Source organism: Phyllobates terribilis, unplaced genomic scaffold (genome assembly GCF_046119375.1).
Source record: "Phyllobates terribilis strain yellow unplaced genomic scaffold, ASM4611937v1 Scaffold_11__3_contigs__length_659146591, whole genome shotgun sequence".
Taxonomy (NCBI): domain Eukaryota; kingdom Metazoa; phylum Chordata; class Amphibia; order Anura; family Dendrobatidae; genus Phyllobates; species Phyllobates terribilis.
Window position 1 is genome coordinate 529,303,491 of NW_027362771.1, and position 15,296 is coordinate 529,318,786.

The following is a 15,296-nucleotide window of genomic DNA, read 5'->3' on the forward strand; positions in this document are numbered from 1 at the left end:
AGTCAGTCAGTAAGAGGAGAGGACAGGGAGCAGAGGCTCAGACCGAGCTCTGCTCCGCAGGCAGGCCTGGGAGAGGCCGGAGCCTGGAGGAAGGAGAAGGAAGGAAGAGGAGCGGAGGAGGCTCCAGGAACAAGGAAAGAAGGGACCCCAGGGGTGTGGACCGGCGATTCGCCACCACACGCCCGAATCTACCTGCGTAGAAGGGTCAGGCCAAAGGGGGAGACCGGTCCCCGAAACTAGTGGAGGCGGGGAACTACCCTCAGCTGGAAACCGGAGGCTGTGACATTTTATGTGGCGCAGCCCCTCGCTACACCCGCTAGGAAGGCACCACATAGGGTCAGGGAAACTGGCGCCAAGGTTTACCAGAGAAGGCCCGAGGCAGCCGGACAGAAGCGAGGTCACTGGCGGGGTATGACAGGCCAGAGAAAGAACACACAAAGGGGGTCCTGTGAAACGCTCAAAAGTTATCTGGGAGTAGGCCGAGCCCCTCACCTGGTGAACACAGTGCGAGGTGGGACGTTATGACCAGCTGTAGTAACGTGGATAAATAACTGTGAGTAAATACCCTGGACTGCATTTCAGGACTCTGTGTCGTTATTGCTGCTCCCACACACCATCACCCCCAACATCCACACTTGCTGCCCTGAGGCTATACTCCTTCCATGGGGAGTTATACTATCCTCTGCTGCACCCACCACACCAGCCTCAGCGGTCTGCCCTGCAGCGGCGGTTCACTCTGACCGCAATCCACGGGTGGCGTAGTCGGACATTCAACATATAGACTATCCCTTTGGTTTGACTGCCCTGGGCACGGACCGGATCGCCGCCACGGAGACTACAACCCCCAGCATCCACAAGAGGTCCGGTTACGGGTATCCCCACACACACACGGCCCAGGGGGCGCGTCATATAGATATAAAAATTGTCACAGCGTGGGGGGATAGGTTTGGTTCAGAGGTTGGTTAATTGGCCATGTCCCTCAGTGGGAAGGCATTATTGGGGAATAGTGGCTTATTGTATAAAGCCCATGGTAATTAGTGGGCGTAGGTCCTGCGAAGGTTAAGGGTATTAATTATGGGATATTAATACCTCTCTCCCTGGACTAGTGCGGTGCCTCCAGGGAGATTCATAAGGTTATCGGGTTTTCCTCTGGACCAAACCTATTAGGTGTTTATAGTACTTTTTTATTTTATATTTATATTGTTTATATTATTGTGAGGTCGCCATTGTGGGTGACACCCCAGGTTTTGTGTGAAATATTTAATAAAAGGCTGCTGTGGCCATTTTACCCAAGTCGTAGGAGTCATGTGTTTATTTTGCATACATTAGATGAAGGAGAAAGACTGGCACACTGTCCTTTTAAAAAATAGTGTGGTCGAGGAAGGAAATCATGGTCCAGACTTGTTGAGGAAGGAACCTCAGCACCACAAAAGAAAATGAGACTTTAGTGTTAATTTATTTTGATCCGGCAAGGAGTCAAAAACAGATCTGGTCCAACAATTCGACGCGGTCTTTGTCAAGGGCTTTTGTGTGTAGCAGGAGCCGGGAATCAGGAAATGCGGCAGAGTGTGAAATGGAGAAAATGGATTTTTAAAGAAAATATACACCACGCAACAATTCTCAGACAAGTCCCGCAGTCCAAAATATTTCAGTCATTGTTAGTGACTGGCTGTCAGGTGACTTGTAATGCTGTGATTTCTCTCCCTCCCTCCCTCCCCCACACCCCCCAAAGAAAAAAAAAACGACTACACACAAGTTTCACAACTTGCATTAAAGGGGTATTCCCATCTCCAAGATCCTATCCCTGTAGCAGGTGTGATAATAATAATATTAGCAAATACCTACAATTAGAAATGTAGTATAGTTCTTCTGATTCACTATGTCTCTTTCCTCATGTGCAGGGCAATACAGGACCTTAGGTGTCCATGGTTATGATCACTGATATAGTGAGAGTTAGCTAGTTGCTAGTGGTTATAACCAGGGATACCTAAGGTCCCGCACATGAGTAAAGTGACATAGCAAATCAGAAAAACTATACTACATTTCTAATTGGAAGTATTTGCTAATAGTATTATTATTGCACCTACTACATATTGAGATCTTGGAGATGGAAATACCCATTTAAGTCTAAGTAAGTAAAGTTGTGACCTGCGAATCCCAGCCGGACACCAGTTGTAATGCGACCACATTGATGATCAATAGATGCAAATCCGCAATGCCACACTGCGATCGCTGTGCGGCTCTACACTTTATCGCCATGAAGTCCCAACATCAGATGTAAAGAATATTATTTTCATTCATTAACACCATAGTTGTGGTTGACAAACATTTCCTGTCAACAAGCAGAGATCTTGGAAATGATAAGAGCGCTGCATAACTTGCCGTTATACCACGATAACGTTTCATTTACTGATTTGCTGAAACTTGAAGATTTTTTGTCCCTTTGCTGAAATGAGAATTATGCACTGACAAGAAGCAGTTACCTAAAGCAATTAAACCCATTTATATTCTGATCTTATGATATTAGTAATTCCATGGTCATTTCTTGCAGGCTTCAATGAAATACCAGAGGGGCAGAAATATGAGGTGGTCTTCCCTCAGAAACTACATGCGCATCACAAGAGAGACACCCAGGTATAGTACTCTCACGTGTTACAGGAAATATTTCAGGGAATATAGATTAGATCTATCTACTATCATCTATCTATCTATCATCTATCTGGCAATGAGTCTCTCTGTCTCAATCTTTGCTGCCTTGATTTGTTTTTTACAGAATTTATTTATTTTTCTGTATTTATTTAATGCCTCATCACTACCTACTTGCTTTAGTTCTCTAAAAGCTTTTTTTTTGTCACTTATTGCGCCCCTTACAGCTCTATTTAGCCATAGTGGTTTCCTCCTATTTCTAGCATGTTTATTCCCATAGGGTATATATTGTGCACAGGTCCTGTTCATGATGCTAATAAATGTCTCCCATTTGCTTTGTGTAGTTTTATGTCTCATGATATCGTCCCAGTTTATGGCACTAAGATCATCTCTCAACCATTGGAAATTTGCCTTCCTGAAGTTTAGTGTCCTTGTAACTCCTCATCTACACATCTTATTAAAGGATAAACTTATTATTTTGTGATCACTATTACCCAAGTGACCCCCAACTCGTATATTTGATATGCGGTCTGGCCTGTTGGTTAATATTAGGTCTAGCAGTGCCCCCCTTCTTGTTGGGTCCTGAACCAGTTGTGAAAGGTAATTGTCTCTCAAAGTTGTCAAAAACCTATTACCTTTGCTTGAACTACAGGTTTCTGTTCCCCAATGTATTTCAGGGTAGTTGAAGTCCCCCATAATAATGACTTCTCCTTGAGTCGCTGCTTCATCTATTTGCTTTATGAGGATATTCTCCGCTGCTTCCATTATTTTTGGAGACTTATAACAAACACCTATCAGTAATTTATTATTTTTTCCCCCTCCACTTATCTCCACCCACAGGGACTCTACATTTTCATTAGATTCACATATATTCTCACGCAAGATGGGTTTTAAGGATGATTTTACATATAAACCCCCCCCCCCCCTTGCTTGTTTGTACAGTCATTTCTGAACAGACTATAGCCCTGTAAATTAACTGCCCAGTCATGGCTCTCGTCCAGCCATGTCTCAGATATCCCCACCATGTCATAATTATTTTCCAACAAAATTAATTCTAATTCCTCCATTTTGTCGGTGAGGCTTCTGGCATTAGTGTACATGCATTTTATGTATCTCTCTGTACCTCTATTCCTTCTTACTATATTGACTGTTCTAACCCCACCCCCAATTTCTTTATTTGTGCCCAGGTCACTATCTGCACTATCTTCCCCACCTATAAAATGAATACCCTCCCCCTCAATCCCTAGTTTAAACACTCCTCTAACCTTCTAGCCATTTTCTCCCCCAGCACAGCTGCACCCTCCCCATTGAGATGCAGCCGGTCCCTAGCGTAGAGTCTGTTGCCAACTGAGAAGTTGGCCCAGTTCTCCAGGAACCCAAACCCCTCCTTCCTACACCAGTTCCTGAGCCACTTATTTATCTCCCTAATCTCCAGTTGCCTCTCTGGCGTGGCACGTGGTACAGGTAGTATTTCAGAGAATACCACCTTGGAGGTCCTTGCTTTAAAATCATCTTTAAGGACCTTCCACCTACCTCTAACTTTGTCATTTGTGCCTATGTGCACCATGACCGCTGGGTCCTCACCAGCCCCTCCCAGTAATCTGTCAACCCGATCAGCGATGTGCCGGACTCGAGCTCAAGGTAGGCAGCACACTGTTCGACGATCCCTGTCTTTGTGACAGATTGCCCTATCTGTTCCCCTAATAATTGAGTCCCCCACTACCAGCACCTGCCTGGCCTGCCCTGCTCTCCTATTTCCCCCCTTACTGGAGCTGACACTCCTCCGGCTTTCAGAGGACATGCCTTGCTGCAGCAGTGCTACCCCTGTACATACACCCTTTCATGGGCCATATGGGAGTAGAACTTATGTGGTCACAAAGGGCACATCACCTGCTACATTTATCTATCTGCAGTACTGTACAATGGTATTCTTGGTGTTTTTCCTGTTTAGTTGCATTACAATCTGGAATAAAAATGGATTTTAAGTTTAGATTTTATGTGTTGGATCTGATGAAATAGTTCAAGTTGTTTCAATGGACTGAAAAAAAATCTTATTTAAAAATTAAATAACTAAAAACTTTGAAAAAGTTGTGAGCTCATATACTATATATTCACTCCCTTAGCTATGAAAGCCCTAAGAGTATGTGCACACCGAGGCCCCGATTTATCAAAACTTTTACATCCAAAGCTTTGAAAACACATAAAATTTTGTTGCAACTCAGAGTTGTGTCAAAATCTTGCAACTTTTGGTGTCTTCACGCCAGTCTCTCCTAGCTCCACTAAAATGGGCATCAGATGCTACAGATTCGTTAAGAGGCGTGCATGAATCAGGAGCATCTTGAAAAATCGGAGTTTTAGTCTTTTTGCTGATCTTTTTGGGCATGAACACCCTAAGTCCTCTGCCCCTAGTCTTTTACTTACATCCGCCGTCTTCATCTCTTATTGGCGCTGCTCCGGTCATCTTCTGCAGGTTGTGACCTGCCGGATCGCTCCAGTGTCTGCTGACCGATCATGAAGTCACAATTCAATTTAAGTCTATGAGACCAAGAACGAGGATCTCAGACTTACATTGAGAGCTTATGCCCGTTAGTTATGACTTCCGGTCAGTCAGAAGTTGTGGTCTCAAGAAGGTGGCAAGGAACCAGAGCGGCGCTGGGAAGAGCTGAAGACAGCGTCTGATAAGTATAATACTAAGGGCAGAGTACCTACATTACTAGCACCACTCCAGCACTGAGATAAAAAAAAAAAACACTAAAGTGGTGCTGAAAAGAAAGCCATAAGAAAATAGTTTTGGAGTTGTCCAAACACCATGTAGCAGACTACCCAAAAAGATGGAAGAAATGTTTCTACTCAGATGACACTAAAATTGAACTTTTTGGCCATCACGGTAAACACTAGTGTGTTGTACTCCAGTCTTATTTGGGGAGTGCAGCAATATGATGAGCCAAAATCATAAAGAGTCACACGTCACCTAATTAATTCAGCGCATCTGATCAGTAGCATACACTTCTTTGCACCTGTCCATAAATATTACTCAAGTCAGGGCCTGGAATACCCAAGCACTGTCCAGCCCGGCCCATCCTTAGCTTTGCCCATTTTGGAATAGGTGCCTAAAAATGGCGTGAAAATACCAAAACTTTCAAATTTCTTGTGCAAATACACATTGCACCCAAATTTGCAACTTTTCAAATAGTTTTACCACAGTTTTCTGTTCTAAATACTTTGATAAATCATGGTCTAGATGTATAGAGAACCCATCACTTACCCTACGAACACTATACCCACAGTGAAGCATGGTGATGGCAGCATCATCCTGAAGGGATGCTTTTCATTAGCAGAGACTGGGAAGCTGATCAGGATTGAATGAACATTGGCAGTAAATACAGGGAAATTCTTGAAAAAATCCTGTAGTCTTGCAGAGATTTGAGATTGGGCCTGAAGTTCAACTTCCAACTTGAATGATGGTCTTTTGAGTTGTTCACAATCAATACTAAATAAATGTTTTAAAATTATTTCTATTTTTTCCTCATTTGCATATGATTAATATGTCTATCCATCCTGTGATTAATATAATTATTCGACTTTTCCTTCTTGGGGTTGCAATTTCAGCATTAAGGAGTGTATATATCATATCTATTGTGGTAAGATGACTCTCTCGGCCGCTTCCGGAAGTAGACTCAGGAACCTGGGATTTCTTTGCAGGCTTTATTAACAGCATAAAGCTCTGCACTGCAGCAAAATAAATACAGCCTTACTTGGCTAAACAACAAAACAAAAGATAAACTATAGCAGAGTCCATATATGTGTGTGCGAGTCGCCCACACAGGTTATGTCCAGCCTTCAGCTCGCTCCTGAGCTATAGCTGTCCAGACTGGAGACCTTGCCTCTCCAAACACAGCTCAAAGAAAAAAACAGGACTGAACATTTAAACGATGCTCAGCCACACCCTGAGGAGGAGGTATGGGGAATAATGTCCCTCCCATCACTAAGTCATTCCCCTAAAACCACGTCCTTTAAGTGAGTTATCCCACCAGCATATAACATGCTGGCAGAAAGTCCACTGGTTTCAGTTCACAAAGGCTAGCAACCTGTGTGACACATACCTCCCCTCATATACCATACCAGTGACTCTGTCACACTATATATACTGCATATATTGAATGACTCTTTGCCTATGTTAACTTTATTGACAGGATATTTCGATAGTTGTGGTTTGTTCCGTATTTGTCACTGTTGTGTGGTTAATTGTGAAACATACATCCTTTTTTGGTGATGTTTATTTGTACATACTTTGTGTTCTTTTGGGTGGTAATACAGTATTTCACAAGTAAATTAATAGGGAAGTTACTGAGAAAGTGTCTGTGGACAAAACTCTTTGTGTCCACTATAATGTAATTAACTATTACTAAGTCAGTCGTATCAAGACTGTCCAAATATTTCCGGACAGATGGGAGTTTATTGATTGAAGGGTAGAATAGTACCACTGTGAGCAGTAAGATTGAGTGATTTTTGGAAGGATGGGGAGGACCTTTTATAAGGAGAGAACGTCTAATGTAGGATTATATTGCTACATGTTTCCAGAACATCAATGTTCTAACATTCCTATGAAGGTCCAAAATACTTTGCTGATTAATTTCAGAAACTTTTTGGGCTCCCCCAGATCACAAGGAGTACGCCACTGTTTCCAGCCCTCTAGCTGTCAGGGTCCGTGAGCTAGATAGGAACAACCAAAGGGCTGGATGGGGCCCGTTGTGTGTCTTACTGTTCAGTTTGAGTGTATTTATGTGTAGAATAAACTTTATTCCTTTACCCCGATGGCAGCACAAAGAATATGAATCTATCTATAGTATGTAAATGTTCTCTTTTTTTTCCTAGCAGAGTGAATATCCGGACGTGGTCCAATACAGGCTAGAAGTGAATAGAAAACCAATGGTTCTTCATCTAGAGAAAACTGAGTGAGTGTCCGCTGTATATCCACAATGGCTGATTTATGTGTAGTCAATATTCACATGTGAAGAGACACATTTTTTAAGTGTTTTAGACCTTTTTACATCGTCACAAGACGGGTGTAGATTAGCTGAAAAATGGTGTGGTTTAAGATCTGGCAAACTGAACAAAAATTTCAAAGCATAAAAATGGTCTAAAGTACGCGAAGAGTTGGTATAAAAGTATTTAAAGTAGCGCCAAATTTATCCTCCAGCATTAGCTACTGTAGTAAACTTGGGGCATCTGGTCTAATTCTAAATTTACATTTTTCATAAATTTGCCCCATTAGTGTAATATTCTGTTACCACTTACCTATCAAGGTCTTGATGACATTTACAGTCCTATGATACCAATTATCTTTTAAGAGGCGCAGATATAGGGGGTGTGGAGGTAGATAATGGTCAATATTACAGATTGTGCATTGGTGCCCTATTCTTTATGTTGCGTATAACTACCCCTCCATTTTCCTAATAGCAGGTGAATAACTTCATATGTCATATTAGTCTAGGTGACCATTTATAATTGATCGCTGTCTCATTATTGTACAATATATTCTAATACATTTCCTGTTCTCACAGAGACCTAATATCTGAGAATTACACAGAGACTCGTTACCTGGAAGATGGTTCCCCAGTGACCACCAGTCCTAATATTACGGTAAGGTCTGACATATCAGTAGGAGGGTCTCAAAAATTATCTCCCTTTAAATCAAGCTTCCTCAATAGTGGGCCATTCTTTTATCAAAATACTATGGGTCGATACATCTGGAAAAAAAAAATGGCATAAAACACTTTGAATAGTTACAAAATGTTTGTGACTTTTTGCCATTTTCACGCAATTTTGCTAAAATGGACGGAGCTGGGGAGGAGCCAGATGGGACATGGTGTGGTTACACCCGCCCATCAAATTTATGGAAAGTGGTGGCAGAAATGATAGTTCAGTCGCTGAGGCGGAGGCGCACGCCACTGGTTGGATGCGCCAAATTCATAAAGTGGCATGCTCCTCTGAATTTGGCGCATCTATATTCCTGCACACCCCTCATTAGGATTGGAGTACAAAACGCCAGTCTTAATGAATTGGGGCTTCAAGTTATGAGCAAATCTTGCGTGAGTACAGATTGGGCATATTGAAACCCAGGCTGATCTGCCATAAATTGGGAAGGGCATACACATAAGATTATCAGTTGATCTTGCTGATCTTTTCTGTATAATTATCTGCATTCGCATCTTGTAGGATCACTGTCTATATCAAGGATATGTGAAGAATGACAGCGGTTCCCAGGTCAGCCTGAGCGCATGCAATGGATTAAGGTGAGATAATAATAAAGACTTGTACCCATAGAGCAGTACAATATTCTACAGCAAGTCTACAAGTCACAATCCTTGCTAGAATCTAAGGGGTGACATTTCTCCTTGTGGAGAGTCAAAAGTCAGGCCTGGCATGTTGGAGTTAGGAGACCTACATATGCCATGCTGGGAAATTAAATATGCAAATTGCCTCTTTAGAGAGGAAGAGGACTAGAACTCTAGCGCCACCTATTGGAAGTAGCAAACCTAAAAGTCAATATCAACCCTTTAACGAGCCTTGCCATATGACTTAGGATAAAAGCCAAATCAGAATCTCAATTTGCAGACACAGTGTTTCAGGGTGCTGACACTCTTCAGTGCAAAGCATGAGATCTGATTTGGCTAGGTGAGAGGCTCAAGGCTGGGATTTAAGGGGTAACATTTCTCCTTGCTGAGAGTGAAAAGCCAGGCCCGGTACCGAAACACTCCGAAACACTGCGTCTACAAATTAAGATTCTGGCTTTTATCATAGGTCATATGGCAAGGCTCATTAAAGGGTTGATATTGACATTTAGGTTTGCTACTTCCAATAGGTGGCACTAGAGTTCTGGTCCTCTTCCTCTCTGAAGAGGCAATTTGCATATTTAATCCTTGCTAGAGTAATAGCCTGAGGTATCTTCCACGATCTACGAAAGGACTAAGGATTTATGGAATTCTAATGCTGGTGAAACACATATGACATTAAAATGTATACTGGCGACCCGTATCCCCTCCAACATCATCTGTCAGGTGAGAGTCGTGAGGACGCTGTACACATTAGACTGTTGGCTCATTCTGCCGATAAAGGCAGTTTCAGCTTACATTAGGCTAATGTGTATGGAGGCCTTATGTTAATATAGGGAACCCCTGTTCTGGATTGCCAACCATTGAGAAATTTCAGGTTAGTCTGTCAAAATAGGGCACTTTTTTCCCTGTCCGGAAAAAAAGTTTAATGCGTCCGTAATTTTGTTGAAGCTAAAGAAACTTATACAAATTATTTTGACTGGAATTATCATCATTTTACAGTGAATGCAGGTGATGTCTTCATATCAGAATAATAGGCTGCAGACACGGATCACTTATAATCATCATGATATACTATGGTTTTCCAATGTGTTCATAAAAAATATTGTCTGTCTGTGATTTTTTGATAAGCTGTCCTGAAAAAATAAAAAGTCAAGTTGGCGACCTTGCCCCTCTTCAGAATCGTAATTTCTTGGCCAAAGTAGAGAACGGTTACAATGAGTCTCTGGTTCTGGACTTGTCCTGTCCTGCAGATGATCTATTGATTGGAATGGATACCGTGTAATGCTGCATTTACCTTGTAGAATAGGGATCGTCCAAAGTGGAGATTTCTTTTAATAACAGGGGTTAAATAATTGATTTTTGGAATTAAAATGTATTCCAAAATATTGTAATATTTTCTTTTAGCGGCATCATTACAACACAAGAAAATACATTTCTTATTCAACCACTGAAGATGGCAGAAACTGGAGCTCATGCTGTTTACGAGTATCAAACCCAGGAGACCCCAAAAACTTGTGGTGTGGACGACAAAAATGTCAATGAGACAATAATGACCAGGATGGACTTCTCTTCTAGCAATCAAGAGGTGAGAAACATCTGTCTGTCTATTTATCTATATATCTATCATGGACGATAAGGGTGTACAACATATGTGGTCACCCAGGGTACATCACCTGCTACTTTTAGGGTACCAATCCATGAATCCCATTTACTAAAAATATTTTTAATAAAACCCCCCTCATTTTTTCATTGTCACATTTCTCAAAGAGCATAACCTCATTCATTCCAAGTTTCCATTCTTCTACATCTGATACTTTGCTTGATAGACATTTATGTCAACTTTGCAAAAAAAAGGATATTAATGACCAATTGTTGGCTAGGGACCTTAAATATTTAGGCATCTACTGAAGGAAACATGATGGGTAGAGGTCGAACTTGAAATTCCTGGACCTTTCTTCAAAATCTGTCATAAGGCCACCAAATATGATGATTGTGATTTCTTAAGTGAATAATGGGTCTTTTTCTTATCCCTTATGGTATTATTTATCTTGTAACACAGGGGTGCAGCTAGGGCGGTCTACCAAGACATGTGTCCTGGATCCTAGGTGCCAAATGAGGGGCATCAACAATACACTAAGGGGTCAATTCATCAAAATTTTAAGCCACAAAACTGGTGTAAAATGCTTTAAAAAGTCAGAGCATTGTTTCGCAATGCTCAATTGTGACTTTGGCTTTTTCACATCAGTTTGAAGCAACTATGCCAAAATGGGCAGAAGTGGGGAGAAGCCAGGGCGGGGCAGGGCATGGCTACTCTCGCCCGTCCCATTCATTAAAAGTGTCGGCATTTCGTATGTCAGAAATGCTACTCTTGTTCCTGACTGCACTCGCATTTCTGGCGAGGCACACACAACTGAGAAGGTGCAGAAAATTAATTAACTGGCGTGCGCCGCTTACTGAATTTGGTGCTTCATACTCCAACAAATTCTTCCTTAAGGCTGGCTTGCGACAACTACAGACCTAATGAATCGGCCTCTCAGTGTTTTTTGACTTAGAGTTATGGCAGCCAACCTAAGCTTTGCCCCGGGTGAAAGAAAGTCCAGTTATGGCATAACCCCATCCATAATATGGCTTTGAAGTTCCTTTGCTTTATCTTCATAGAAACAAGAATTCCTAAAGGCAATGAAGTATCTTCAAATGTATATAGTGGCGGATAGTTCTATGGTAAGAATATATACAGTACGGTACATGTGTAACATACTGTCTGTTATAGACTCTGTATATGCTCATGGTGGCTTTCTGTGATGCACATTAGTAATGTTCTCATTACTTTCAGTACATTAGATTTAACCGCAGTGAAGATATATTGAAGCAGAGGATATTTGGCATGATTAATTTTGTCAACCAGGTGAGTTCATGCCGTAAAATACCATAAATACATCTCTAAGTATAAACTTCGGTGAGGCAGCCACCCAAACTTGCGTTCTTTTCTTTGTTTACAGTACAGACCAAAAGTTTGGACACACCTTCTCATTTAAAGATTTTTCTGTATTTTCATGACTATGAAAATTGTACCTTCACAGGTACAGCTCATCAAGAGAATGCCAAGAGTGTGCAAAGCAGTCATCAAAGCAAAAGGTGGCTACTTTGAAGAACCTAGAATATAAGACATATTTTCAGTTGTTTCACACTTTTTTGTTAAGTATATAATTCCACATGTGTTAATTCATAGTTTTGATGCCTTCAGTGTGAATGTACAATTTTCATAGTCATGAAAATATAGAAAAATCTTTAAATGAGAAGGTGTGTCCAAACTTTTGATCTGTACTGTATATAGCAGTTCTATAGAAATAGTAGTTAAAGCTAAAGTTAGAAAAGGTTTTACCACTAAATACATTCATCACTTTTCCAGTCAACAGAATAGATGATAAATATTTACTTGGGGGTCCAAATAGTAGGACCTCCAGGATTCCAAGAACTGGTGTCTGAGATTCTGGGCCATCATTCATTTCACTTCTATGGTGCTGACAGAGACGGCCATTCTCTACAATAGAAGTGAATTTGAGAAGTAGTTGAGCATGCACAGTACCACTCACTTTACACTTTATGACCCCCATTCTCAGGATTGGTTGGGGTCCTAGCAGTTTATTCTCACAGCAATTATATATTTACCCCTTATCCATTAGGGTAGGGGGATAACTGTGGCTAGTGGGAAAATTCTTTTATGAGGCTTTTTGCTGTTCCCATTATATTTTTACAGATACATTACAAAAGCGAAAAGCAAATTTCTAACGTATCCACTAGTGTTTCCATTGGTTATAATGGAAAAAAACATTTACCAAAATTGCACACTTTAGTAAATGTTTTCTCAGCAATACTTCAACATAGTGTCAGGCTACCACGCTTATGGTGCCCTGGAAAACAAAAGTACATACTTCATATATATGTTTTTTTTCCCTTATGCAGTCAATGGAAAAGTATGCATGAAGGAATATGTTTTTTTAAAAAAAAAAAACTAGGAGGAAAAATTTCCACACCCACTTGAAAGTCCCATAAAAGCACAACATGTCGTTCAAAAATATTTAAGGAAAACCTATTGCCTCGATTAATCATTAGCAAAAACACCTCAAAACTCCAAACTTCACCCACAGGTGAAATAAAACAGGTGAATACATCTAAAATAGACTTGAATACAAAATGCTAATTAAAAGACAAATTAGGCCCAAATGAAAAACAGGTGAAAAACATTGAAAAGTAGACAAAAAAACAGACAAAGGTGCAATAATGAATCAGGCCCTTTGTTCACTTTCCAAAAACGTATAATTTTTTTTTTTTAAAGTGATGCAAGCGGATGATAATATCTTAAGCAAATACATTTTAAAAAAAGTAGATGGTTGCATTAAAAAATATATATCGTTGTGTCTATTTTTTAACATATACTTTTAATCATTAGGCGTATAAACCCCTAAATGTTTTTGTGGCCTTAACTGGTTTGGAAATTTGGAATGCTGGAGATAAGATTGACGTGGTCACCAACTCTGGCACCACTCTGAATAGCTTCTCTGAGTGGAGGAAGACACGGTTATTGCCTGAAAAACCAAATGACAATGCTCAGCTCTTAACGTAAGTTTTTGCAAAAAATATCTAAATAATATGTGAGAATCTTATATGGCACGGGCAGCATGTATCAGACATTGGCTGTGTGATTTCATCCAGGTTTGTGTGACACTGAAATGCTGTGGAATTTTAGAGAAAAACATACTTTAAAAGCCGTCGGGGACCGAGCCGCACAGGAAACTAATCGGACAGGCGAGTTCTCGGCAGCTGCTCACCATCCGCTGCCCTGAAGTGACAGGTCTCTCCCTGCATATGATTAGTTATTTGTGTGTGAGATCTAGTGACCGAAAAGCCAAAAACCAAATCTGATAATTACAAGAAATTTATGAGCAATGAGCACCATAAGAAGATATGTGATTTTTGCGCCAAAAAAATACTTTTTTTTCATAGTAAATAAGTAGATGTTTAAATTTTGCTCATTAATACAAATTTCAGATTATTGTTTAGCTAAGATGTTGTACCTTAAGTTCCTAAATAAAGTAAAAATTCATCTTTAACATATCTTTATTTTTTTATATGAAGTTTAACTATTTCGGCGCGACTAGTTAAAAAAGTTCCCAAAACTTGTGGGTGCAGGCAAAACCTCTTAAGCCTTTGGAAAAGCAACATTCTCTGTAGGTTTTAAATGTGCAAGGCCAGTATCTAATGATGGAGCTCACCGTCCAAATGCATAGTCAGAGGGTGTGGAAGAAGCGTAGGTGGTTGGTGTAGCTTAATGGGAGTAGCTATGTGGGAAACTTTTAAGAGAACCTGTCACTTGCTCAAAAAAATTTAGCTAAATACCTTAGGGAAAAAAACAAACCCCCAGGTTTCATGATTTTGCCCCTTTTTTCCATTTTGCGCTACGTTGCTTCATTGTAGAGATATTCACATTTGTTACTTTTGGAGTGCAGTATGTGAATATCTTGTAGTTAAACTGGACACTTCTTCACAATCTCCTCTGGGGCGTGCATCTTCACCCCTCCTTCTCAGATGTTACCAATCACAACTTGGCAGATTCTGATAGATTGCTAGATAAGCTCTCTGTCTGTGATTGACAGCATCTGGGAGGAAGTTGTGGAAGTGCACACCCCCAGAGAGGACTCTGAAGAAACGCCCAGTTGGTTTGCAAGCAGAGATTTCACACATTGCGCTCCAAAAGCTACAAATGTGAATATCTCTTCAATGGACTGATGCAGCGCAAAACGGAAAACGCCAACAGAATCAAGGGGGCTCACGGATTTTTACAAGGTATTTAACTCTTTTTTTTTTAAACAAGTGACAAGTCATCTTTAAGTAACACACCAAGATCAATGTGTTTCTGGAAGGACATCTCAAAAAGTTGGCAAAATGTGGGAAACCAGCAGAAATGAATATGACATGACCAGAGAAGGCAATATCATAAAGTTCTAAAAAATAAATGACAGCAAGATTTGCAAAGCTCCTCCTAATTCATATAGATTGTGGGTTGTAAATTGTTTTTCAGAAGCCAAGTTGTTCCTTTTTTTAGTTATTTATAAGATCTGCATGTGCAATTTGTCCCCTCAGGAACATCGATTTTGATGGTGCCACTGTGGGACTTGCGTGGATCGGGACACTCTGTAATACTGCCAATTCCGCAGGTATTATTCAGGTAGGACACATGGTATATTATCAGCACTCTAGATGCTCTATATACAGCCAGAATGCATTTAAAGGGAATCGGTCAGCAGGTTTTTG

The 15,296-nt window shown here is 40.7% G+C and overlaps 1 protein-coding gene across 3 annotated transcripts in view; it reads left to right on the forward strand.

The window, feature by feature from the left end:
• Positions 1-15,296, forward strand: part of LOC141166747 (zinc metalloproteinase-disintegrin-like VLAIP-B) — a 59,454-nt gene that overhangs the window by 15,883 nt on the left and 28,275 nt on the right. For 2 of the 3 annotated variants that reach the window (XM_073653723.1, XM_073653725.1), the window contains exons 2-10: positions 2,552-2,634; positions 7,522-7,601; positions 8,211-8,289; positions 8,866-8,942; positions 10,389-10,569; positions 11,643-11,705; positions 11,818-11,889; positions 13,435-13,604; positions 15,126-15,210. In XM_073653723.1, coding sequence (XP_073509824.1) covers positions 2,552-2,634; positions 7,522-7,601; positions 8,211-8,289; positions 8,866-8,942; positions 10,389-10,569; positions 11,643-11,705; positions 11,818-11,889; positions 13,435-13,604; positions 15,126-15,210 — 890 coding nt within the window. The remainder of the gene's footprint in view (positions 1-2,551; positions 2,635-7,521; positions 7,602-8,210; positions 8,290-8,865; positions 8,943-10,388; positions 10,570-11,642; positions 11,706-11,817; positions 11,890-13,434; positions 13,605-15,125; positions 15,211-15,296) is intronic. The other variant, XM_073653724.1, reaches the window with a different exon arrangement.